This window comes from Cibotium barometz, chromosome 59 (genome assembly GCF_041138505.1).
Source record: "Cibotium barometz isolate CiBa-2024 chromosome 59, ASM4113850v1, whole genome shotgun sequence".
NCBI classification, from domain to species: Eukaryota; Viridiplantae; Streptophyta; class Polypodiopsida; order Cyatheales; family Cibotiaceae; genus Cibotium; species Cibotium barometz.
In genome coordinates, this window is record NC_141104.1 from 35,513,239 (window position 1) to 35,539,955 (window position 26,717).

At 38.7% G+C, this 26,717-nt stretch overlaps 1 protein-coding gene and 1 long non-coding RNA gene across 3 annotated transcripts; both read right to left on the reverse strand.

Moving 5' to 3' along the window:
• Positions 1–3,271: 3,271 nt before the first annotated feature.
• Positions 3,272–5,190, reverse strand: LOC147605760 (uncharacterized). Of its 2 annotated transcripts, XR_015265184.1 has the most exons (4): positions 5,131–5,190; positions 4,666–4,961; positions 4,241–4,327; positions 3,272–4,153 (listed from the first exon to the last, which is right to left on the reverse strand). It is a non-coding gene; the product is annotated as an uncharacterized LOC147605760 (long non-coding RNA). The 2 variants fall into 2 exon arrangements; XR_015265183.1 differs by lacking the exon at positions 5,131–5,190 and having other exon boundaries at positions 4,666–5,083.
• Positions 5,191–17,981: 12,791 nt separating this feature from the next.
• LOC147605761 (uncharacterized) lies at positions 17,982–19,049 on the reverse strand. The gene has a single exon (XM_086793440.1). It carries the CDS (start codon positions 18,752–18,754, stop codon positions 18,167–18,169), a length of 588 nt encoding a protein of 195 aa, XP_086649566.1. The 5' UTR covers positions 18,755–19,049; the 3' UTR covers positions 17,982–18,166.
• Positions 19,050–26,717: the final 7,668 nt, after the last annotated feature.

Below are 26,717 nucleotides of genomic sequence, written 5' to 3' on the forward strand. Positions count from 1 at the left end.
TAGTTGGCTTCCTTGGCCACACGACGGGTATAAAATGGCTAACATGTAGGTGAGTTCACATACTCACTTAGCTTGCTGTGTCTTATTGTTTTTTTTAGCCATGACAATGGTGTTGGTTTTTGTTAGGAGTTCGTCTTCTTAGGTAACTTGGTACTTTTTATCGGAGTCCTATTCTCTGTACTTTTTGGGATAATAATCTTTTTGAATCCCATATTATGGATTTTGTTATGGCGTTTGCATGCCATTGTTTCCTGAGTCATTTTTAACTTAGAGATGTTGGGGCGTTTCCCTAAACCATATATCTAAAAAACTTGCATGCATAATCACTATTTACCTCCTTAAGTTCTGCGAGTCTGAACTTGAAAATTGCACTTACATTGTTTGGATAGATATTATTTCATTTTTGCCTCTATAAATTCTTATGATTACTTGGTTTACAAACTATTTGGTATATATTTGATGATGGCGATTCTGATGGTAGGTTTTAGATATCGAATAACCCCCGACATTGTAGATTGTGGGGTTATATTACACTGCATGATGCATATCATTTAATGAGTTTTTTTGGGGGATTTTCACTTTTTTTGGATAAATTGACTGATTAGCCTTAAATAAATGTTGAAGGGGGATATTGGAATGTCTGTACTATAACTGAATCTCAAAGCTGGCATGTTGTTTTGAATAACTCTTCATCTGGCCATAACCAGTTAATTATATATTGCTAAAAACATTGCATGATTTTGGAGGGCTTATGGTGGATACATAGACTCTTGTGTGGTTGTTGTAGAGATAATTGTATGGCATGCTCTTGGATTGTTAGAATTACTAATAAATCAATTATCAGCTAGACACATGTGGGTGATGCTGTCTACAGCAGTAACATGGTTGAATTTCGACTAGGCACTCTGAATTATTTTTTATATTTTTTAGCAATGGGATATACATCTAGTTTTTTGTAATCGGTTGATGCTCCTGACATGATATATTGCTAGTTGGATCTATTTTTTAGCAATGGGATATACATCTAGTTTTTTGTAATCGGTTGATGCTCCTGACATGATATATTGCTAGTTGGATCTACTTACTGGTGCATTTATATATATTACTAGAACTTAGTTACATGATTATTATTGGTTGCTTCCCTTTGTTTGTTTTTTCCATTATTTGTGCTTTGCATTCTAAGGCAATATATCATACATCACTTCTATGGAATATGGTGACGGTCTTAGTATATTGACATATGGTTGCCTAGCAATAGAATGGATGACTTGTTTGAATGGTATGGGCATGGATATATAAGACCCATTGGTCTTTCCACTATGTGGATTACTCTGCATTACATTTCTTATGGATAACCACATGGTAGGTGTACGGGTTATTTATTTAAATTTTGAGAATTGACCTTTGGTTGACAATAATAAAGGGATTATTTGACCCAACCTTAGCTTTAACAATGGTGTCTTTGAGTGACATCTATAACATGTGGTAGGTCCTAAGATACACGTAATACACACACAGGCTAACTATTTGTTTATCTGTGTTGGATGGATGCAAGTAACAGGTTCTACCCTCTCAAATGTCTCGCAATTTAAGCTCTAAGACACATGGTTTAGTATTTGAGACATAGTTTCTCCCGTAATAACTGATAACATGATTATTGTAGAAAATACTTTTGTTATGTAATCATGTTTAACACTTCATTTATCAAGATTTTATGGGTTCTCAAATTTTTTGTTTGGCTATGGATATGTTATTAGTATTAATAAAAAACACACATAGAACACTATTCACCTTAGTCTTTATAACCACCTAGATGGCCACCCTGCATATTCTCCTCTGTTAGTTCAACTAGCTTCTTGCATGAAAGCTCAGGATGGTGTTAGTGTAATTTTCTCTAGTTTGTATTTGCTATTATCAAAAGATTATTTATGGGTTCTCAATATAATTTGCTACAAAGTTTGACCACATATTTTGTTTGAATACGACAACATTTTTGCTAATCTCCCAAGATTACTTGTGCCTACTCGTATGTAACGTACCACAATGGGAGGCATATTATAAAAAAATATTTATGCATTCTCAACCCAAAGGTAAGTATGTAAACATTTACGTGAATTGAAAACATGACATTATCTTACATTTCAATTTAAAGTATGTAGCTTTTACAATCACATGAGTTTAAATGTACATTAGCTAAAAAGAAAACTAGATAAGGTAGAACAAGGTGTAAAATTTTGATTTATCTTCAAGTTAAAGAACGATTACAAAGCCAAAACTAAAGTGCATGTTCACATCTACGGTTTCGAAGGCACGACAACAAGGCTCACTGCTCCAACGTTATCAAACACCAATCTCGAATATCTGCACACGCAGTCTGGCCACATCATCATTTTTGAACCAATCACGGCCAAGTTGCAAAGCAAGGCAAGACAAGTGAAGAATAAGAATTAGGGACACAGAAACCACCACATCAAGATTTGTAATATGAAGGCTTACCCAAACCCTAGACATCTTCCAAGCAGCGAAGATGTCCTCCACCAAGTGCTTCATTGCCATCATGGTGTAGAAGCCACAGCCAATGGCATTGGGTTGTTGGGGCCCCTTAATGGTCACAAACTCAAAGCCTGCCCCGATGGTGGGGATGCCAACAAAGATGCAAGTGATGGCTACTATGAACATGTATTGGCCATGCTTTCCATCACCCTGTACCATAACATAAGTGGGCATGTTAAATTTTAGCCCAGGTAGAAAAATTGGGCACAGCCTCCTCAATGTATTCATCATTGCCCTCATCACCCTCATCACCCTCATCAACCTCCTCATCACCCCATTATTGGTTTGCCCTCGTGCACCTCATCACCCTTCTCAACGTATTCATCATCACCATCATCACCCCATAGTTGGTTTGCCCTCGTGCACCTCTTCACCCTTCTCAACGTATTCATCATCACCATCATCACCATCATCACCATCATAGTTGGTTTCCTTGTGCAGCACCTCCTAATCCCCTCCTCCCCATCGTCAGCCTCCCTATCGTCAGCCTCCTCCGGGTCCTCCCTCCTCTGGGTCCTTGTTCTCTTCTGGGTCCTTACCCTCCTTTGGGTCCTTGTTCTCCTCCTCCTACACAATGTCCTTAATCCCCTCCTCACTCCCACCCCTTACCCCACCATCACTCTACTCCATGGCACCCCTAGCAAGTCCAGCACCCTTAGTGTCTCCATCATCATCCTTGGAGCTTGCTTCTACATTTTGGATCCACGTTATACGCCTTTGCAATCAATAAACAAGAAGTTGCGAACAAATCACATAAGCACAATTGTAGACCAACAAAACAAATTAAAAGAATGCCCCACATACTCACATTGGCATCATACCCATTCCGTATATGCCTCTTGCATGTCCTCATACACCGAAGGACATGCCTCTTCACAAATCCATTGATGAATTTACCCCATAGCATAACACGTTGCTCCTTGGGGATTGCATCCCATGCCTTGATTGCCCTAATACAAGCCCTAGCCTCCACCTTTCATGTATTCAACGAATATTTGCAATCCACATCCTTAAATGCGATCCACATCCTTAAGTCAATCGATTTCTCGTGCTTGGTCCCTCGTTGACGACCTTGGGACACCCCCAAGCCTAGAGCCCATGGCTAGACCCCCAATCTTTTGCGGGATGTCAACATCTAAGCCATGTGCATGCTTCAAATGTTCAACCATCCTTGTGCGCTTCTCCATGCACGTGTTTCTTTGTGGACACGTCAGGGTGGCATGACACTATCTAATAGTTTTCCCCCCAAGGAATAGCTCTTTATAGGACTGTAAAGTAAACTTGAAAATCAATACACAAACTAGTAGTGGCACAAGGAAGATAACACTAAACCCAATCAATACAAAAACTAGTAGTGGCACAAGGAAGATAACCCTAAACCACATTCTCTTCATGCGAGATGATCTTCCGCAAAACAATCCTCTTTGTTGAGCATGTCGCCAGCTTGCCTTTGTGAGTGCCAGAGTGTGCCGCAAGCTCCTCTCCCGTTCCCTTCCTGGGCATACTTATTACTATGTGGGGTGTGCCCTTTGGTGTTGAAACCCCCATTCCTTTTCTCTTTTTTCCACCATCACCCTTCTCCTCCTTTAGACTTCTCCACCTGTAGCACAAGCAGAACCCAACATCAAATCCAGTATGTACAGATAAACCCGAGCATATACATGTAAACCTTGCACCAAATACTTACCGTGGGGGGTATGCCCTCCATCATTGCCGTCCCCGTTCCTTTTTGCTTTTTTCCACCATCACTTGTCTCCTTTTTAGGCTTCTCCACCTGCAGCACAAGCAAAACGCTTCTTATCCATTATGTATAGGTACACTCAGGCAAGCTCATACACCAAAAACCCGAGCATATATAGGTAAACACGGGCATTTACAGGTAAACGTGGGTATATACAGGAAAACCTGGGCATATATAGGTAAACACGGGCATATACAGGTAAACGCGGGTATATACAGGTGAACTGGGATATATACAGGAAAACCTGGGCAAACTTAGGTAAACTCGAGCATATTCAAGTAAACTTAGGCATATATAGGTAAACCCGGGCATACACATGTAAACCCGGGCAAACACAGGCAAACCCAAGCAAATACAGGTATATCAAATACCTACCGTGGAGGGTGTGCCCTTGGTCATTGTTGCTACCCCCGTCGTTCGTTCTCTCTGTCCAACATCACTGTCTAATTTTGAAAACTTCTCCACCTGCAGCCCCACTACTGGCCACACATACAGGTAAAACCGTCGACCGTGTAGAAAAATCTGAGAATCTATAGGTAAACTTAGGCATATACAAGTGAACCTAGACCCGAATACTTATCGTGGGTGTGCCCTCCGTCGTTACAGTAGCAGGTGCCGTTTGTTTTCCCTTTCCACCATCACCGTCTAATTTTTTAAACTTCTTCACCTATAGCCCAAGCAGAACCCAACATCAAACGTGTAGTCATACAGAAAAACCTGGGCATCCTACAAGTAAACCCAGTTATACATAGGCAAACCCGACAGCACCGAACAACTACCGACCAAACATATAGGTCTAGAAAAACCCAGCATCTACATGTAAACCCGGGCATCACCACTCATTTTCTCTTTCCACCATCACCGTCTAATTTTTTTAACTTCTCCACCTCTAGCCCAAGCGGAATCCAACATCAAAACCTACGATCATATAGAAAAACCCGGGCATTAAATACCCACCTTGGGGGGGGTGTGCCCTTCGTCGTTGTAGCCCCCGTTTGTTTTCTCTTTTTTCCACCATCACCCCGCATTTCTAGACTTCTCCACTTGGAGCACAAGTAGAACCCAACATCAAATTCGCTATTCATAGGTAAACCTGGCATATATCGATTAAGGGCACTGAATACCTACCATGGGGCATGTGCCCTCCGTTGTTGCCGCGTGTCCTTGTTCATTTTCTTATTTTTCCACCATCACCTGACACCTTTTTAGACTTCTCCACTTGCATCTCCACACATAACCCAACATCAAATGTGCTATGTGCAGGTAAACTTGGGCATGAATGACTTACCGTGGTTATTTGGTCCGTTTGTCGTTGCGTGCGTTTCCTATTTTCCATTTCCACCTTCACTGTAAGGGTGGGTCTTCTGTCATTGCAACCACTCCCAGAGTGAATCTATCCTCTTGACAGGCTGACCCTTCTCCCACATAAGGCTTGCGAGGTGGTTGCCTAGGTCCCAGCCTCTCTTCTTTTCTCTAGTTTAGATAGTGCATACAAATTGCAAGGCTTGGGTGAACAGGGAGCAAGAGGCACTCCGTGTAGATGCTACAGCAGCCAAGAGATGTCAAGTGCAGGTCGCTCAAAATAGCAAAGCGAACGAAGTTTGCAAGCTAAACGAAAAGCATGACCACCTTCTTTCATGCATCGGGCTCACTAAACCTGGGCACAAATGTTGCATTAAGGACATTGGCTTTGCACAATGCGGCGTGGGATTCGTACAAGTGGGCCACCTGATCCCCTCATGCATGCAACCACCCTCTACTACACATGGCATTTTGCATACCCCACTAAAGTGACTACCTCAATTTTTGGATCCGCGACCCACCACCCCATTAGCACAATGGGCCCAACTCCACTTTTTGATGTCGTCTCACTTTTTTTGGCGAGCTCCCCATGCCCGGGTTTATAGAAAACGTAAACCCAGGTGTGACATGCCACACATACGCTTGTAATCTCGCCTCTTTTGGTGCCTCACTTTCGAGCAGTAGATCCCCTCATCGTCGCAAGCATTAAAGGCTGCATGGAAATAGTGCCAAGGTTTGCGTCTTGCCCATCATCTCTACAGCTCCAGGACATACTCTACCACCATGGAGAGGCCACTGTCCATGGATCCAAGTCTTCCGCCCATCAACTGCAAACCCGAGTATGATCCAGGCCTTCCACCCATCAGCTCGATAGTTCCAAGACATATTGCTACCATGGAGATGCCACCATCTGTGGATCCAGGCCTTCTGCCCACATCAATTGCACATCCAAGACATACTCTGCTAGCATGGTGAGGCCACTCTATAGGTAAGGTATGCCATCGTAGCTCTACACTTGATGATGATACTATCATTCGATGAGGAGATCTGGGACACATCCCCTGCTCTGGGATTTTTAGTACCACATGTAACACATGGTACACGGGCCTTATTTTTTAGTATGTTTCCATGTTCATAGTTTACATGTAACACATGGTCGTCTTGTACACATTAATATAATCTTTCTTTCTTTTCTAAAAAATCAGGTAGCTTGCAAAAATAACGAGTTTCTATATAAGGTAACTATGCATGCCTCTTATTGGAACATTTTTTTTGGGCCATAGCTTTGAATCACTAATGATGTATACCAATAGTGTTGGAAGCTTGTGTTCTACTGTAACTCGTCACATCTCTCCTTCTCAAGCCATCCTTTTTCCCTACCTCCTCTAGAAAAGCCATTAAATTGTAAAGAATATGGCATGGCGATGAAAATAACAAGTTTGTATATTTAAGGCTTATAACTATGTGTACCTCTTAGCCATCTATGATCTATTTATTAGAGTGTTCTTTTGTTTTGGGATTTAAAATAGCTTACAAGCTAAGCTAGCTCAACTTAGATCAATGGTTATTTGGTGCTCGCACATTGCAAAGTAGGTGAATTTCACGTGTCTAAACATGCAATGTAGAGGAAGGCATCCACGTTTTGTTGAGGGTTGGGCTGCCTAAGGTGAAAGCATTTGGAGGTTGGAGCGTTTTCTCACTTGTGTGCACATGCTAGTCCAAGGTAACCATTAGAAACAAATATTCTTTCTCATGAATGGATGACTTGATCGATCGATTGTCATGGACTCACAAATGCCTCTCGACGAAGACTTCCAAACAAATGATTGTTATCTCCTCCATATCTTTGAGAAATTTTTGTCTTTTGGATGATGACGTCTTCATGCATAGTTGTACTCTAGAAGAGCATATTGAACATCTCATTGTTGACTTAACAATTTCCAAGAGTCGAGGACGTAGGGTTGAGCTTTTGACACCCTAGTCACCCTGGCATTAATGATCATGATTGCAAACAAACCATCGAGATTGCACACCAGATTATTTAGGCATTGTTTGATACAGTTCACTATGGTAGTGGAGGCACTCTTCTAGACAATCACTTACATCCATGGTATCCCGCGGGACATACATCCCTCCTGACTTTTGAGGCTTGCTTTATAATCATCCCATCAACTAGGAGCCCATGGACAACCCTCATGGTATGCTATAGTATGTGCATGGTTTGAGGCTCATAGAATCCAAGTGGATTGGCTCCCACCACTTCAATACAGTACAGTCTAGATGCCCCCTTCCTCATGCTCATGCACCAAGATAGACAACGAGTGATTCGATATGATCTACTTGGACTTTAAATTAAGGCCACATGTATTACATTGTTAGCACCATTACACACAAAGATGTAGTACTACAAGGATCATTTCTTGAGGCACACAAATGATGGCTTCATCTAGAGGCTAGGGTACCTTGTATATGTTAGATATAGGATTTGGAGAGATTACGGTGAAAAGAAGTGATGGTTAAGCATGGTTATTAAAAGCATTGAGATTAACCTTATAAAGGAAATTAGCACAAGAGAATGAATAAGAGACATGAACACACAAGTGATTAACATAAAGCAAGAGTTTCAATGAGCGTTATATAAACACTAAAGTTACATCAAAATGAGCACCAAAACTTAAAGTGAGCCCAAATTCTCTACTTGAAATGAACCTTTGAACCTTTGTACATTCAAATGTTGGTGGGATGATTATCTGCTATTTCTAACACTTTCCCTCAAATGATTATCTGCTATTTCTTACATTTCCCCTTAAATGGATTATGTATCACTTTAAGAGAGAAATGTGTGGAATTTTTATCAGGCACTAGTTTCACTATATATGTGTGGATTTTTACTCTCCTTAGGTTTCACCACCATTCTCCTTGGCTTATTTGGATTTACCTAGCTTGAGCTTAGGCTTAGTTTCACAAAAAATACCATAGTGATGCATTACAAAATGAGTAGGGATATTATGTGAATGGTTTTAGTTCAAGGAAGCCTTTTAGAAGGCCCAATTATAAGCTTGGACAAGGTTGGCCTCTTTTTTGAAGGCATGTTCTTCTTCATTGCTTGTAAGGTGATAATCTATTGAATCTACGCATACATTATATATATATATATATATATATATATATATATGTATGTATGTATGTATGTATATGTATGTATATATATATATATATGTATGTATATATATATATATGTATGTATATATATATATATGTATGTATATATATATATATGTATGTATATATATATATATGTATGTATATATATATATATATATATATATATATATGGGGCCAACCCAAAAAGGGGGAGGGGGGATAAATTTAAGGGGGGGAAATTAGAAGGGTGGGGGGATCTAAAGACAGGGGGTTTAATTTTCTTAGAGAGAGGGAAGCGGGGATGGAAGATGTGCAAGTGAGTGCGCATGTGTGCAAGTATGGGTGTAAAGACATGTCTAGGTACGGATACAAAGGTTTGTGCATATGTGCATGATATACGATGTGGATATGTGTGTTGCACAATGTTTAATTAGGTGCATGCGCATGCATGTGTAAGTGCACATGCATGTGCATGTGTAAATATGGGTACACGTGCAAGTGTAAATGTGTGGGGTGTACATGCATGTGGATGTGTAAATGTTTTCACATGGGAATGTTGGGTGCATGTGCGTGCTTTGCAAATGGGTGCATGTGTGGGTGCAAATGTACAAATGGGTGCACATTTACTTGACCAAGTGTGTGTGCATCCATTTGCACACATTTGTTCATGCACATGTAAGTGAAAATGTCTAAATGGATGCACGTGCATGAGAAAGTGATTGTACATGAGCAGCTACGTGCACATGCTTGTCTACATGGGTGTGTAGATGTGCGTGCAAGTGCAGGAACGTGCATGTGGTGCGTTTGCACAATGTGCAAATGTGTATGCACTTGTATGAATGTGCCAGAGTGTGTGCACGTGCATGTCTGGTATGGGAAAATGTGTGGGGTGAACGTGTGCATAAGGGTGTGAAAGTGTGTGCATGTGTGCGTGCGAATGATGGGTGCATGCCGTGTGCACGTATATGGGAATGTGTAAATGGGTGTGTTCGTAGAGTGAGGTGTACATGAGCAATGGAGTGTGCATGTGCGTATGAATGTGTGTGGGGTGCACATGTGCACACACTCGTGCATGCGTGTGAATATATGTGCACTAGTGTGAATGTGTGTGGGGTAAATGATGTGCACAAGTGTGTATATATGTGCACCGCTGTGAACGTGTGTGGGGCGCATGATGTGCACCAATGTGAATGTGTGTGGGATGCATGATGTGCATGAGTGTGTGTGGGATGCATGATGTGCATGAGTGTGTGCACGCGTGCTCTTGCGAGTGTGTGAGCTGAGTTGATGTTGTGGAATGGTGCATGAGGATGTTGTAGGGCCATGGAAATCCCTCTTAGTTTTGGGGGCACAATGGAATACTTTCCACCCTAGGTGGCTCAACATAAATCAAAACTGTGTGGGATGCAATAACCATGCTAATTTTTCTTATGCTTGCTTCATTGGTGGGTCTAGTATGCATGATTGGTATGCATGGAAAGGGTGTTGCCATTGGTCTCCATTCCTTCTTATAATTTGGGAGTGGTGTGAGAGGTTTCCATGGACACTCAGAGTTTCCATTCAAGGGTGGGTTTGCAAAGGTTTGGGGCATGGGGCTCTTTGATCTTGGTTCCCAGATGTTGGGGTTTCCTTCGTAGAATCCTTGTGCTTCTAGCAAAATTATTGGGAATCTAATGAAATGTCAACTTCCTAGGTGCTATTGGGTATTATGGGGCCTTTCTCTTAGATTTTTTAGCTTTAGGGTTCGTGCAGATAATAAGGTTTTTGGGACCCAAAAAGGAACAGGTTCTCTTCATAGAAGCCTTTAGCTTCTAGTAGCTTGCCAAAACAGGGCTCAGGATTTGGGCAAAACTTTGTTGTGTGGGGCTTCTGCTTGGTAGATCTCTGCTCATGGTTGTGGGCTTTAGACCAAATGGTGGCTGTCAAGTCTTTACTTGGGCATCAAATCTGCCTTGGCTAGCTAAGGTGCTCTTGGGTACCCTCTCCCTCTTAGTGACCTCCACTAGAGTTGGGTGAAGTTGATGTTTGGGGGGTAATATTCATCTTCTTGGGGAGGTTTTGGATCTCCATAATGATTTGAGGGCCCGGTGGTGTTTGTCTTCATAGGTGAGGTGTTTAAGATCACCATAATGGTTTGAGGGGATGGCCGACATAGTGAGGCAAGCGTGTTGTGTAGTGTTAGAGGTTACCTTTGTAGTGTGGTGGCTTGGGATGTTGATAGGCTTTGGATGCTGATAGGTTTAGAGTAACCTCGTTCACCAAAGGTATGGTAATCATTCTATAGGGGAGCTCATGCATTATGGCCCTTCTTTGCTAGTTGATGATGCAATCCATGATTGCTATCAATCTTCTTTCAAGGATGAAGGTAACTAACCATTACGTGAGAGGGTTTCCTTTGAGGTTATGTCTGGACACAATTCGGTGGCTTAGAACCAGGTGTTCCATTGGCATGAGTTCATCAAGCACAAATGTAAGCTAAAAGACATGCTATTAACAATCCGGTAGGTCCATAGAGCAGAGTGAAGGTTGTGCTCCCAATCACTCCTCTCAATGCTTTTATCATCTTGGTGGGAATAGTGCAGAAAAATGTCTTATTTGTGCTCTTGACCTGGCTGTTTGCTTATGGGTAGTAACATGTCAACTTTCTATGCATCACAAGGAACTCTTTGAGAAAGAGCTCCACCACTTCATTTATAAAATGTGTACCATGATTGTTCACTATGTCTAGTGGGCAACCAAATAGGATAAGCCTATTCTCGTCGGAGGAGGAATGTGGTGGTCTCGACAACTCAAATCCATTTTTGAAAAAAAAACCCAAAAATGTACCTTTTTTCAAATTTATGGAGATAAAAGACACACTTTCATGTCAAACATTTAAAAAAAAATCACTACTTTTGTAAAAAAAGAATGCATAAAACATTACTTTTATTTTACTCTAAACCCCAAAAATCCAAGTGAAAAAAGAATTACAAAGGAGAAGAGACTCTTCCAATCAACTGCTACGAGAATCATTGGACCTTTTGCTTAAAAATATCAATTGTTTTCTGGTGCAAGTGTCTAAAATTTTTTAATTCAAATCCATACACAAGAATTTCTATATCATGTAAATTAAGCATGTCCACACGTCAACGAATTCACTTTTTTTTTTCTTTTTTGCTTTGTTTAAGCATCTCTAGATCATACTTTCCCTTGAGCACGGATAAGTTTTGTATCAATACACGTTTCTAAAGTGCGTGTTGTACGAAGTGTGTTATCCACAAACTAACAGGTGATAAAATTGACGTTACTTTTGATCCAATATAATTTAATGAAACTCTCTTACATGGGGTTAGTGAATTGTCTAAGAATTTCTTTGTTTACAAAGTTGATCCAATGGTTAAATTTAAGCATATTTTTATATTAAGACAGGTAGGTATATGGAGTCCGTGGCCATAGAAGAGGTTTATTGAAAGCAAAGATGTCTCTAGATTTAGATAGAAATCCAACGATCCAAATGATCAAATTTTAGATGGTAGTGAGTACTACAATTTATCAGTTTACCTTATTTTGATCTAATAGTTTGATTTAGAGTTATAATCTTTGCAAAAACACAGTTTTTAGTTTATAATAGTTAGATTTTGAGCCATGAAAATGGCAACAATTATCATTTTAAAAATTGATAGAAACTTGGATTCTAGAATCCACTTTGTCAACAAAGTGGATTCTAGAATCCAAAATTACGAACAGATTGACGTTTCTATTATGACAATGAAATTTTTGTTCAAAAAAAGAAAAAGTTCGATCCATAATTAACAAAAATTTCACTTTTATAGGACAAAAATTTAGTGTGTTGACGTAAGAAAATTTTCCTTTATCACTAGGAAAATTTTTGTTGACGAAAAAAATTCTGTGAAAAATTCTGTCAGTCTCAACGAAAAAATTTCCATCAACGACGTTGACAAAAATTTAGATTCCAGAATCCAATTGGATTTTGGAATCCAAATTCTTATGGACGACTTGGATTTTGGAATCTAAATTGTCATATGGAATTATATTCGTTGACAATTCCGTCGACAGATTGTTTTTCTTCCATTGATGGAATTAAAAGTTTGTTGAAGAAATTTTTTGATGAAAATTTTCCCATTGACGGACTAATAGTTTCGTCTAATAATTTTTTGATGAAAATTTTCCCATCGACGGACTAATAGTTTCGTCTAGTAAAAGTGAAATTTTCGTTCTTTATGGACCAAAACTTTCTTTTTTTGGACGAAAATTTCACTGTCCTAATCTCACGAACGATAGAAACGTAAGTTTAAAGAAATTTTGGATTCTAGAATCCACTTTATCCATAAAGTGAATTATAGAATCTAAATTTTTATTAATTTTTCAAAACGACAACTATTGTCATTTTTATGACTTAAAATCTAACTGTTATAAACTAAAAACTATGTTTTTGCAAAGACTATAGCTCTAAATCGAACTGTTAGATAAAAAAAAAAGTAAACTAATAAATTGTAGTACTCACTAGTGGCTAAAATTTGACCGTTTGGATCGTTAGTTTTCTATCTGAATCTAGAGAAATCGTTTCTTTCAAAAAGTCTTTTATATGGCCATGAACTCTATATACTTACATATCAGAACATTAAATATATGCTCTAATTCAATGATTAGGATGAAGTTAGCTCAATTCAAAAAAGCACATTTTTATAATTCTAAATAAAGAATGCATTATACATTACACAGACATAGTTTTAAAGAATATTAGATCTTGTCATTGACCTTGTTTTTTTCATTTTGTTACTTGACATGAAAAGTGAAAATTTTCACCTTTAAATTAGATATGTGCACATTTTTTAAAAGAAGTTTGAAACTATGCTTATTTTGTGAAAGTTATAAAACCAGTTCTCTTTAATGTCTCCAAAAGATTGAAAATATGATCAATATTTAGGACTAGTGAAAAATCAAGATAGCCTGTTGCAAATGAAAACTCATGAGGACTAGTGAAAAATCAAGATAGCTTGTTGCAAATGAAAACTCATGATGACTAGTGAACATTTTTCATGACTCGCTGTTTCGAGATAACTTAAATTCTTCTTTTTCAGTAGGTGCCATGTTTTTAAAATGTCTACACAAGGGCCAGGTAGTGTCAAGTTGGTCAGTAAAATAAGACATGGGGGAGAACTAGGTGTGCTTTAAATTTGTTAAACAGATGCATGATTGGACCACCATGACTTGTCATGTGTATAACCCCTTTATCCAAGAATTATAAACTATAGTGATTGGAGATTTTAAGGTGGAAGATACAGAAGTACATACTTTGTTTTGGGAACCCTTGAATAAAGTGATGGAAAGAGTCAATCTTCGCTCTCGTTCCTCTAGTGAGTCTCTCAGTGGTAGGTGTGGGACCCTACGTGACACAATCAACCATGCGGCTCATGTAAAAATATAGAAAAGTACATATAAACATATAAATAAATGACTAAAAAAACTTAAGAAGTAATAGATGTGTAAATACCTCAACATCTGTCGTCAGTATCGATCGTGAGAACAAGCGTACCACGTGCTGGATGCTCTCCGTGTGGTACTCTCCATACGTCGATGCCAACCTAGGTGCCAAGAGCCTCGACCGTCTCGACATAGGCACAAACGCCGAATCTGTAAGAGCTACACGAAGAGCTAGTGGAGACCACCTACCCTCGTCCTGGAGACGGCCTGCACCACCACCAAGACGATGGCTAGTATAATCCACCTCCTCCCCTAAGACAAACTCCACATATAATTGCTTTGTGAAGTATATATGAGAATCTGGAGGTTGTTCAACATCCTCCTATATGCAGCAACATATTGACTATAGATATGTGCTGCCATATGAGGATGCAAACACCACAAAATAGTAAGGGGCTTGCCCACCCCATGCATCATCCCATGGCTATCGAGGAAAAAGATCTAAGTAGGCTCCATCCCTAATCGGACCAAGGTCACAGATCTGACAATATATCAGGCCATGTGACACGAGCGGTGCGATGGTGGGCTATCCACTCATCTACATAAACAATATCGTGAAGGCTATGAAGAGACGATAGCATCGCCTCCAAGTCTGCCATGATATGTAATGTAGACAGTGTGTCTCTAGCACTCCTACGGATAGCCACCACTGACTCGCGGTCTATCTCCGCGATGAGGTCCATAATAGACGAGCGGCCCTCCTCGTGGCCCTCCTCATGTGACTCCATGCTAGAACCTAAGCCTAACACAAACAGGCAATGTGTAAGGTCCAATGTGAAAGGTCCAATGCTTAGTTCTAAATAGCACTAATGAAGCTATAAAACAGTGCTAATGGACCTACTAATGCTAATCCAAATCAAGAGAGTAGCAAGGAGAGTGAAAATGACTCGTGACAATGAGGTAAAAAAAAATCTAGTTTTATAACCTCGAACGAGGTTCGATGGTATCATGCACTTTAGGGTTTGCAAGATGTACACTCTAGATTTTAGGGTTAGTGAGACGAACGACCAAGATACGCACTTTATTTTAGGGTTGGTGAAGGATCGACTGGCTGCGATTTGAATTCAATATCTCATTCGAGATACGTAGACGGTTAAGATTTTAAGTCATTACCACAATTAAGGTATGTTTGACGGTCGAGATTCATTTAATACCTTGATCGTCGAGATATTTAAACGGCTGGGATTGCATCTTCAAATGTGCACAAATGGACGGGTCGAATTTTGTAGATGTACCTCTTTTGAGGTTTTTAAACGGTCTTGATTTCATCTCTATACCTCGAATGAGATATGTGGATGGATGAGATTGCATCTGTATACCTCGAACGAGGTATTTCAATGGTCAAGATTATATTTCAGTATCTTGTTCTAGATATGTGGACGGCGGAGATGGGTTGATTCAATATACTGAATGTACATTTGAGTGGGATGTCTAGGGGGATCCACCGTGGCATTGATGTGGATCCAAGTGGTATTTTTGGGTTTTCTATGATTTTTCTAATTTTTAGGGCTTTCTTTTGGTGGCAAATTTTCTTAATTTTTTAATGTTTTTAGTGTTTTTCTAAGGTTTTGTATTTTATGATTTTTCTCTAGAGTTTAACAGGTCAATATCTGAGGTTATGGTCAAGACCCTTACACTTTTGGGACTTTTCTGGTTGTTTACTGCCTCTGGAATTTTGTCTCAGTAGGATCAACAATCCTACTTGGGCGATTCATTCTGATCGAAAATGATTCTACTAGAAAAACAAGTATAGATGAAACGATCCTTGATGGAACACTTCCAGTGAAAACAATTTAACTAAAATGATTCTACTGTAGAATGATTCAAGAACTCGGGCGATCCTACTTTTGGGAGATCAGAACGATCAGATGCTGGTGATTCTAGATTATGGATGATTCAACCCTTGGATTGTAATGATTTGAGTTAACTTACGATCCGAAACTTAGATCGGGTGATTACACTTTTGGGATTGGAATGATCCTACTATTTGCCATCTGCTCGATTGTAATGGAATTCCTGCACTATTAGTAAATATTCCTTGTAGATTTGGCAAATAGACTAGCACTAATATATTAGTCAACGATCGTGCTAGCTTGGTTAGAACAATATGCCTCTAGGGTTGAAGATTCTACGGTCCTACTTCTAGGATCAAAATGATTAGATTGGAAAACGATTCCAATATAATGAGTGGTTTTCTTGACTTTTTCTCTTTTTCTTTTTTTGGCTTGGTACTTGGCTTAGTAATGTTTCTAAGATGATTATTCTCTACCAAACAAACACCCCAATGAATAATTATTGTGAATCAATTGAAAGAATGGGCCAATTTTTTTCCTTTGAACATAATGGAAAAATTCTTAGTTTAGCCTAATTAACCTATTTAATCTAATCTAATGCCTATGATGTTAATGGAAAAGCCTCACAAGCAATATTGCTAACTTCATTCTTACAAGGGGGAGCTTAATGTTCACTATCTCAACAACCAATGAAGCAAAAACAACAAAAAACATAAAAGAAGGACTAAGGGTTAGGAAAAGCTCAATCTAGTCACACATTGTTCACTCCTAATTACTCAAACACACCTTCAAGTCCACACATAATCACTCTACCACACGTTTCACAATTCATGGGTAAACTAAAACAAACAATGGATCGATAGAATGCTCCATATCCACCCTAGAACTAGCTCTATTCCCCGACTGTACCTCCTATTTAGAGAAGTTGTAGCTTCCGACACAACAAGCATTATCAACACCGGAAGTATGAACTTGCCTAAAGCATGAAAATGCATTGATTATGGGGGTGGCATTATCAACACCAGAAGTGTGAACTTGTCTAAAGTATGAAAGCGCATTGATCACAGGAATGAAAGCCTCAAGGGGTGTCAAGCCCCCAAGCTCTACCAATCTAATTACTTGGATTCTTTGCAATCCAATCTCACAAGAGAGGGAAGCTAGAAAGCTTTCTCTCCACCTACACTATCTCTCTGTCTCAATCTCTCACTCTCCACAACTAGCTAATCACACACACACAAGAATCATGCAAGCATCATGCTCTCAACACACACACACACACACACACACACACACAAACATGCAAAGTAGAAAAGCTCTCCAAGTTAGAGCTCAATGTGGATTGTATTACCAAGAATGTCTTTACACCCTGGGGACTATAAGTCACTTAGATACAAGTGAGCTTTGCCAAGCTGCCGACACTTTGGGGTGCCCAAAACATGTTCTCATTACATATTCAATACTAATATGGCCGGCTTTCATTATAACGATGAGCCTTTGGCCATATACAATATGAAACAACAAAGTTAGGGCAGGGATTACAAAAGGTGCACGGAAAAGGAGTAACACCTGTAATGGTGCAAGGATGAAGTTGGCTAGGGAAACATGCTACAAACTGTTTGAGAAAGAAGGGAGGAGGTGCTTGATTGGTTCGCAAGATGAGGGACAAGGGTGGGGGAAACCACATTAGTTAGGTACATACATGCAATGAGGTTTAAAAAAACGGTGCTCAATGCTTTACAATTCATGATGATAAAGTAAGGTGAATAAAATTACTACATGAAAGGTTATGTGCCTTTTACATGCTTTTTATTATGCTTCAAAAAGGCGGTGCATAGACAAACACCTCTATTCCCAACAACTAATTAATAGAAAAAACCATTTGGGACTAATGTAATGCTATAAAATAATAAATGAACATCGATCGGAAACCCTCAACCTCCTCTTCCATCAATTTATTTGCAAGATTACTGTAAGACATAGCTGATGATCATGTTAATCAAAATTTAACACAAAAGGAATTAAGGCCAAACTTGTAAGGCCCATCAGGCTCAACCTTGTAAGGTCTCTCTCTCTCTCTCTCTCCCAAGCTCAAGAGATCATGGTGAGTGGTGGAAACTGAAGATCAAGCTCTATCAATGGAGCAGCTCTATCAATCGAAGCTGCCCCACAGTACATCCAACTCACTGAATACTGAGTTATCTTCTTCAAAACTGGCTGCAGTATTGCTATCCCAAGAGCTAGTAAAGCCGTATTGATCATGCCCCGATGAATAATCACCCTGATTGCTCGCTAATTCAGCATAATTAGAGCTCATTGTGTAATTAACTTGATCACACGCTAGCCCTTCATTCACGTCATGGCCGGCAAGTAATCCTTCATTAGGGTGCTGTGCCTGTGGATCAGTAGCTGCTGTGATTACTGCACTAGCTGGCAAATATGCTCTGCAGTTTGCTAATTTCCCAGGATTAGCCCCTTGATTATCATCATCGTTAATTACACTGATTATGTTCTCATGATAAGCCTCTTCGTTCACGTGGTTTCCTGTTAGCTTTTGCACAAGAGCTCGGAAGTTAGCAGGGTCGGTCTTGACGAGCACGGGGGCGAATGCATGGACCACCCGGATGATTGGCTGCTTTTTATTAGCAATCGAGTGAGAAAAAGCAGACACGCCACCACTGATCTGAGACAATGAGCTTTGTGCAGAATCCCCTGCTGAAATAGCCAGCTTAGGGGCCATTAAACACTGCTAATCCTGAGCTAAATGGGCAAAAGGAAGGGAATTAAGCAGCAAGATTAGAAGCTAATTATCGCATCAATGCATGCGGCGGCATTACTTAACCCTATGCAAAGCAAACAATTACCGTCTAAGCTCAAGCAGCTGTAGATGACTCAAACACTCATCATGTACCAAATGGTACAAGGTAACGGAATAGTGGCAGCTAAATTAAGGGTTTTAATAAGCTAAGAAGTAGCTTAATCAAAGGCTTAGAGGTGAATTAGCTTAGCAAGTAGAGTTGAGAGGTGACACACTTCACAAGGATCTCTATCCCATTATATAGTCAGTGCTCACATGATACATGTATATACATATATATGTATATGTATATACACATGTGAATATAACTATATACATGTATATGTATATATATATATGTACACATACACAAACACACATTTGTGCGTGCACATACACACAAACATATATATATATATATATATAACATTAATATTTAAGAAAATAACTTGAAAGTCCTCATCACAGACTTTGGCAGCGAGTAGAAGTACTATGGTTTCTCATCTCTTACATCATCTTTGAATTTTTCCCCTAAAAGAAGTTTGCTTCATAGCATACATTCTAATGTATTAAATGTTCATATATTCAATATTAGACTTGTATGTAGCCTTGAATTTGCTTTCTTTTCTCTTGTGGAAATCTAAGTCTCTCACTAATATTTTATGACAAAGGTAGCAAATTACCTTTGACTTTTATTTGCTCCAAATTTACAATGCTGGAGCTATGTTGTCAAAGCTCAAATTATATGTAATTTAAAAAAATATCTAGAAATCACATTATCCTTTCAAGTCATCGCTTAAACAATGCTAGAAAAAACATGTCCTTTTGTGTACTTTGCATGTCTAATATTGAAAAAGTCAAATTGAACCTTTGGTTGGTCTTATTATTAACTTTGTAGTAGATAAAGTAGCCATGTCCTCGAAGAACTGAACTAAATTGTTATATAAGACCCATCTCTTTAGAAATGCTACCTTTAACCTTTAATGCAAGTTAAAGATCTTCAAAGAAGCTACTACTATAAAAAGTGTATCATAGTCTTAGAAGTCATCACATTCACATTTATTATTTGTAGAATGGTGAGCATCTTACAAACTTTGATGGTACACATTATTTATGGGAAGTTCTTATACACTAGCGCACATTCACCTATAATCATGATCAAAGAGGACATATTTCATTTTAAAAATTCTTTTTATGTACGAATCATGTCTCTAAGGTAGTAGCATCCCTTATACCTCCATGTAAATCTTGGAATCTTAGATTCCATGCTCATATAAGGCCCAAAAAAATGAATTTAGATGTATCACAAGTGCACACATTTGTGTTTTCATGACTATTTCAATCCTTGTGCCTTCTAACAAGTTGCTTAATACCCCTAGAAGCTTTTTGTGCAAGCCTAAACCAAAATATCCTACTTTTGTATGGGATCCCTTGATACAGATCAAGATACAATCATACTGGGCTGTAAACATTTAGTATGATGTGGCTATCAATCACACCCAATATTCACTCAATTTTCACTATTGATATCAAAAAATTATTATGAATACATGCCACAAAATGGAGTTTTTTCAAAAAGTGAGAAGAAATACATATAATTTAATAAATTCCCCACACAACACACATGGCACTTGGAGTAAACCCAAAAAATCTCATTTCAATCTTGAACAAACTATTAAAATATCATTGGCTCATTGATCACACCTATGTGCTACTTGGCCCAAATCTCCGCAAACAAAGCAATGCGATACCCATGGGCCTATTATTTTCCCCACTATGGTGCACCTTATGGTGCAAACAAATCAATGTGGCCTATTATGTTCCCCACTATGGTGCAACTTATAACTTCATTACTTTGAAGAAGAGTTCAAAACTAATGTCTTCATAAATCAAGAAATTAAGCATCTCGGACAATTCTAAGACTACTTTAGATACTTTGATGACCTTCTATGGTAAAAAAACGGTTAAACACCCATGAACCGCTGCAATACCTTTCAGAGACTACTCACCTATGGAGCTACCAACAAAAGGAGTTTTTCTCAATCAACTCTTCTTTAATAATTTTTGATCACTTCAGAAACGATAAATGGAAACCCATTAAATTTCTTATGTGCTACACTAACAACAAGACCATGTGGAAATTTGACAAAATCAACAACCTCCCTTTCAATGTCTACAAATACATTCATGGAAAAAATTTAACAAACCAACTACCTCCCTTTGAATGTCTACAAATACATTAATAAAAGAAGAAATTGCCAAAGGCTTGGAGCCACAAGATAATAATCTCTCAATCACCCTCATCCCCTCGACTCTTGTAAATCTATCCCTGATGCTTCCCATGCCATTAGCGCTCATTAAAAAAAAAGGGTTTCGAGAGAGGACCTTCCCTCAATGCATCTATTATTGAAGTTCACGCCTAGTGTGGGGTGGCATGGTGGGACCACCCCAATGCTCCATAAATATGGAGCATTGGTGGGACCACCACTGCTTCATAAATATACCAATGGTTCTCTTTCTTTAACATAATTTTTGTACTTGTGGGCGTGAGGACCTCAATACAAGGGAATAGTGCCCTTAATATGTCTATTATTCAAGTCCATATCCAGTGTGAGATGGCATAGTGAGACCACCCCAATGACCCCAAAAGTGTCAAAATTAAAAAGTGTGATGATAGTTATGGCGTAAATTTCTTTCTAATGATATACATGACTAACCCCATCACATGTATACCTTTGCATATTAAGGGCCACATACCTTAATCCAAACATCACCTCTAAAGGAATACATATCTTAAATATCACCTAGAGGCTATATACATACCTTACAAAAAACCTTATGACAAATTATTTAGGCACATACAAGTCCATTATCAATGGCTACAAATGTTGCCTCCAAATGTGCAGACTATGGGAAAAAACATGATGCCTAATAGAGCACGAGATTAACACCAAAAGTGTCTCCAATGAATAAAACCAGAGATTAGCATAATCTCCAAGAAGGCGGCTAGATGGTCCGCTACATGGTAATTACACCATTATTAGTTTGATCTCCAAAGCAACATGGTAATTAATGCACCATTATTAGCTTGATTAGAGGCCACTAATTTTTAAACACAACCTCCAACAACATTAGGTGAAATATGGACTCTCATTTTTGCCCCTTAAGGATTTCCACACCTCCTCTCTCTAGAGAAATGGGCTCATGGTGGTGAAATTTTTGCAAATCAAATCAAAAGTTGGCAGAGATTGCACATTTGGAATCTATTCATCGAGACCTTTCCAATGATATATATTATGATGAAAAATTTTGATTATTCAAGAAGTCCCCAAATTGGTGATGATGTGGCATGCCACATCATCACCAATTTGGGGACTTCTTGAATATTCAAAATTGCTTATCATGTTATATATCATTGGAAAGGTTTTGACGAATAGATTCCAAATGTCCAAACTCCGCTCACTTTTGAGGTGATTTGTAAAAATTTCACGATGAGCCCATTTTTCTAGAGAGAGAAGGTGTGAAAATCCTTAAGGGGCAAAAATGAGAGTCCATATTTTGCCTAATGTTATACCTACTCTAAGTTTTTCTCATCATCTCCTCTTATCATAGACATCTATTCTTAAAACCTAAAGCTAGAATGGCCCCACCGCTAACAACACACTTCAAAAGATGATCGGGGTGATATCACGTCACCTAGGGCCGGTTTCCACACAAGCTTAAATTGCTAACTAGTTCCAAATTTTAGAATATTTAGATGCAAGAATACAAAGTTATCTCAGCTGGTTTATGGGTATAAAGTAGGATTTTAAAAGGTTGTACTCACAATTGGTTGCCAATTTCTCTCACCATGGAAATCACTCCATAGTTGACATGCATAACAATTGTCTAACTTTTATGGTACCTTCGTTCCCTTGCACCCCAGTTTGTTTACTATATATATATATATATATATATATATGTATCTATATCTGGCCTTTCGTCCCTTCAAATCCTTTTGAGTGGTGAACCATTTGATACTCTCGTGATCAAACACCACCTCAAATGTGGCACCATACACATAATGACGCCATTGCTTCAAGGCATGGACAATCGCGTAAAGTTCACGCTCATAAGCTGTCAGGACAACGGTCCTAGGGAGCTCAGCTGTAATGGATAAACGGGCACAGCTTAGGCTATTGAGTGGGCACCGCCTAGGCGATAGAGTTAGAAAGAGAGAGTTAGAGAGTAAGTTATAGGTAAAGAGAGTAGTTGCAAGAGAAAGAGAGTGATTTTTAGAGAGAGAAAGTGAGAGAGTAGCTTAGAGAGAAAGAGTGATTATTAGAGAGTGAGAGAGAGAGTTAGAGAGAACTAGAGAGAGAGTTGGCCACTTAAGGAGAAATAGAGAAAGTAAGTGAGATTGAGAGAGTTAAGAAGAGAGAGCGTTAAAAAGAGAGAATCAAAGAGAGAGCGTGTTAAAGAGAGACAGAGTATGTGCTAGAGAGAGTTAGAGAGAGAGTTGTTTAATTCGAGAGAAATAGTGACAGTTGGTGAGTAAGAGAGATTGAAAGAGTTAGAGAGAGAGAGAGAGAGAGAGAGAGAGAGAGAGAGAGAGAGAGAGAGAGAGAGTGAGAGTGAGACAGAGAGAGTTACATAGAGTTAGAGAGAGGGTTAGAGATAGAGCTAGAGAGATTCAAAGAAAGAGTTAGAGATAAATTTAGAGAGAGAGAGAGAGGAAGAGTTAGTGAGTTACAAAGAGAAATGTTAGAGAGAGAGAGAGAGTTAGAGAAAGCTAAAGACGGTAAGTTATATAGAAAGAGTTAGAGAAAGGTAAAGAGAGAGAGTTAGAGAGAGAGTGCATTAGAGAGAGTTGACCAATTCAAGAGAAATAAAGAGTTAGAAAGAGAGAGAGTGAGTGTTAGAGAGAGAGTGTGAGGTAGAGAGAGTGAGTTAGAGAGAGGGCGAGTCAGAATGAGATAGAGACACTTAGAGGGTGAGTTAGAGAAAGGTAGAAAGAGAGATAAACAATAAGTGAATGAGAGTGGTAAAGAGAGAGTTAGAGAGAGAGTCAACCCCAGAATGAGTTAGAGAGAGAAAGACAGTGAGTGAATGAGTGAGGTAAAGAGAGCCTTAGAGATAGAGGGAGTCAGAATGAGGTAGAGAGAGTTAGAGAAAGTTAGAGAGAGAGTTAGAGAATGGTAAAGAAAGAGAGAGAAAGACTTGGTCAATTCAAGAGAAATAGAGAGAGCTAGAGAAAGTAAGAGAAATTGAGATAGTTAGAGAGAGAGAGAGAGAGAGAGAGAGAGAGAGAGAGAGAGAGAGATCCCTGGGTGTTTGAAAGAAATAGAGAGAATTAGAGATATATATAGTAGTATATCATATATGTATACTATATATATAGTATATATAGTATATATATATATATATATATACATATATATATATATACATATATATATATATACATATATATATATATACATATATATATATATATGTATATATATATATATATGTATATGTATGTATACATATATATATATGTATATGTATGTATACATATATATATATATATGTATACATACATATACATATATATATACATATATATATATATATATATATATATATGTATATGGTAATATATATATATATGGTAATATATATATATATATACATATATACTACCACTACCACTACCACTACCACTACTACTACTAGGGTGAAAGCACGTATAGGTGGCCTAGAAAGGAATGCCAAGGACATCAATTTTCGGCACTTAAAATTAGGCTTTGAAAAGTACTAAAAAGTCTAAATTTGACAAATTCAAGTTGCTGGTCACACTAGTAATTGCATGGCGATTTGGCAAAGGTTAGTTGCCACACATGAATGCAACTTACTGAAAATAGAGCTAGCGTTGCCCCGCTCTCTCACTCTCTATCTTTAGCAACAGTTAGACTGACGCACTTGAATGCAACTTACTAAAAGTAGACTTGTCTCTCTCTCTTTCTTTTTATGAGCGAGCTATGCTACCGGTCTCTCTTTCCACGTGAATGAAGGTCTCTCTCTCTTTCTTTCTATGAGCAAGCTATGCTACAGGTCGCTCTTGGCACCTCTCTCTCTCTCTCTCTCTCTTTCTTTCTATGAGCAAGCTATGCTACAGGTCGCTCTTGGCACCTCTCTCTCTCTCTCTCTCTCTCTCTCTCTCTCTCTCTCTCTGAGCGAGCTATGCTACAGGTCTAGACTCTTCTCACATGAATGAAGGTCTCTCTTCGTACAGCCTTTAGAGCTTTTCATCTCTTGCTACTACAGGTCTCTCTTCGTACATGAATGAAGGTCTCTCTTCCTACAGTCTCTAGAGATTTTCATCTCTTGTCATAGATCTTCTCTGCAGGTCATTTGGAACATTTGATTACAAGTATATGATTCAACAGTACTTTATCATTGCTAGAAGCATCATCATGTAGGTATGAAACTTTATACTTTCTTACTATGAGAAGTAGCATAAGCACCACACGACATGTCTTTAGCACTACTGAAAAGCACTTCATCACTGCTAGAAAGTACTAAAAAATGGTCTTCATGTTGCAAGAAAACTATTGCTGAAAAGTACAACACTATTGAAGAGTACTACACCACTACTGAAGCAATGTAATAAAGGTCAAAATAAGTTAAATGAAAATTCAAAGATAAGTAATTTGAAGGAAATTTCACATAGAATCTTTACTTGTACCATCATAAGGAGATGCTTCCATGGGAACTTTCTCTCCTTCTACATGGAAAATTTAAAAGTTATCAAAAAATGAACATTAAACAAACTAGATATGATGATGAATGCCAACATCTAGTACTTGTGCTAGTATACTCATCTACTTGTGTAGCGCTAGGTGTTACTAACTTCACAGCATCATCGAATGTTTTCTCACATTCAAATGAAAAACATTTGCTCTAGTACACTTACAAGCCGTTGAAAAGCAAAGTGGATGGTATGGGTGTCAACATGGCAGTATGTAGACACCAGTAATAACATCCTGTAGGATAGAAATGCTGCACGCAACACATTCATCCAGGTTAATAGTGCTACCAACAGAACCCGACTGCACACAAGAGGTTTGATAGGAAGGACCGAGATTCTCATATCCTTCAGCAGATGAATGATGGTCTCCAAAAACCTAAGTTGGGATGTTGCCACTTCTACATCCCCTGATAGGGTGTCCCACTTCTACATCCCCTGATAGGGTGTCATACTCAGCCTGCCAATATAAACATTTGTTAGTACTTTCCAATACAGTGGTTGGGTACCACTTTTTAGTAGTTAGGCACCACTTTCCAGTGGTTGTGCACTACATTTCAGGTAAGGCACTACTTTTCAGTGGTTAGGTACTACTTTTCAGTGGTTGGGAACCACTTTTAAGTGGCGTAATACCACTACTTCAATTAGTGCTGTGGCACCACTTTCTAGTGGTGTAATTTACCACGTTTTAGTACTAGTACACACCACTTTTTAAATGTGAAATACCATAAAAAAGTGGTAGTGGAAAAGCACTAAAAAGTGATCGAAGCTCAGTGTACATTACTTTTAAGTGTTACTATGCTAGTATAAAAAAATACATTCCTGAAATTCAGCTACCTTGTTTCCTAGCACTTCATGATTTGTAACTTGATCATTGAATCCCATGTCTCTTAGTTCCTCTTTCTGAATAATATGATGGTCTCAAGCTTAAGAATCACATCCTCATTTGGAACCAATCCGGCCTTATGTAGCTGTAACTCCTCCATATCCTTCTTCAACCTTTCGAGTAACTTGCTGGCCCCTCGTAGCACCCCAGCCTGCTCATCTCTCCTTGTTTTTGGCTGTTCTAATGCAATTTTTACCTCATCATTGTCGCTTCCCTTTCAACTTTGCAACCATAATATTCATCATATT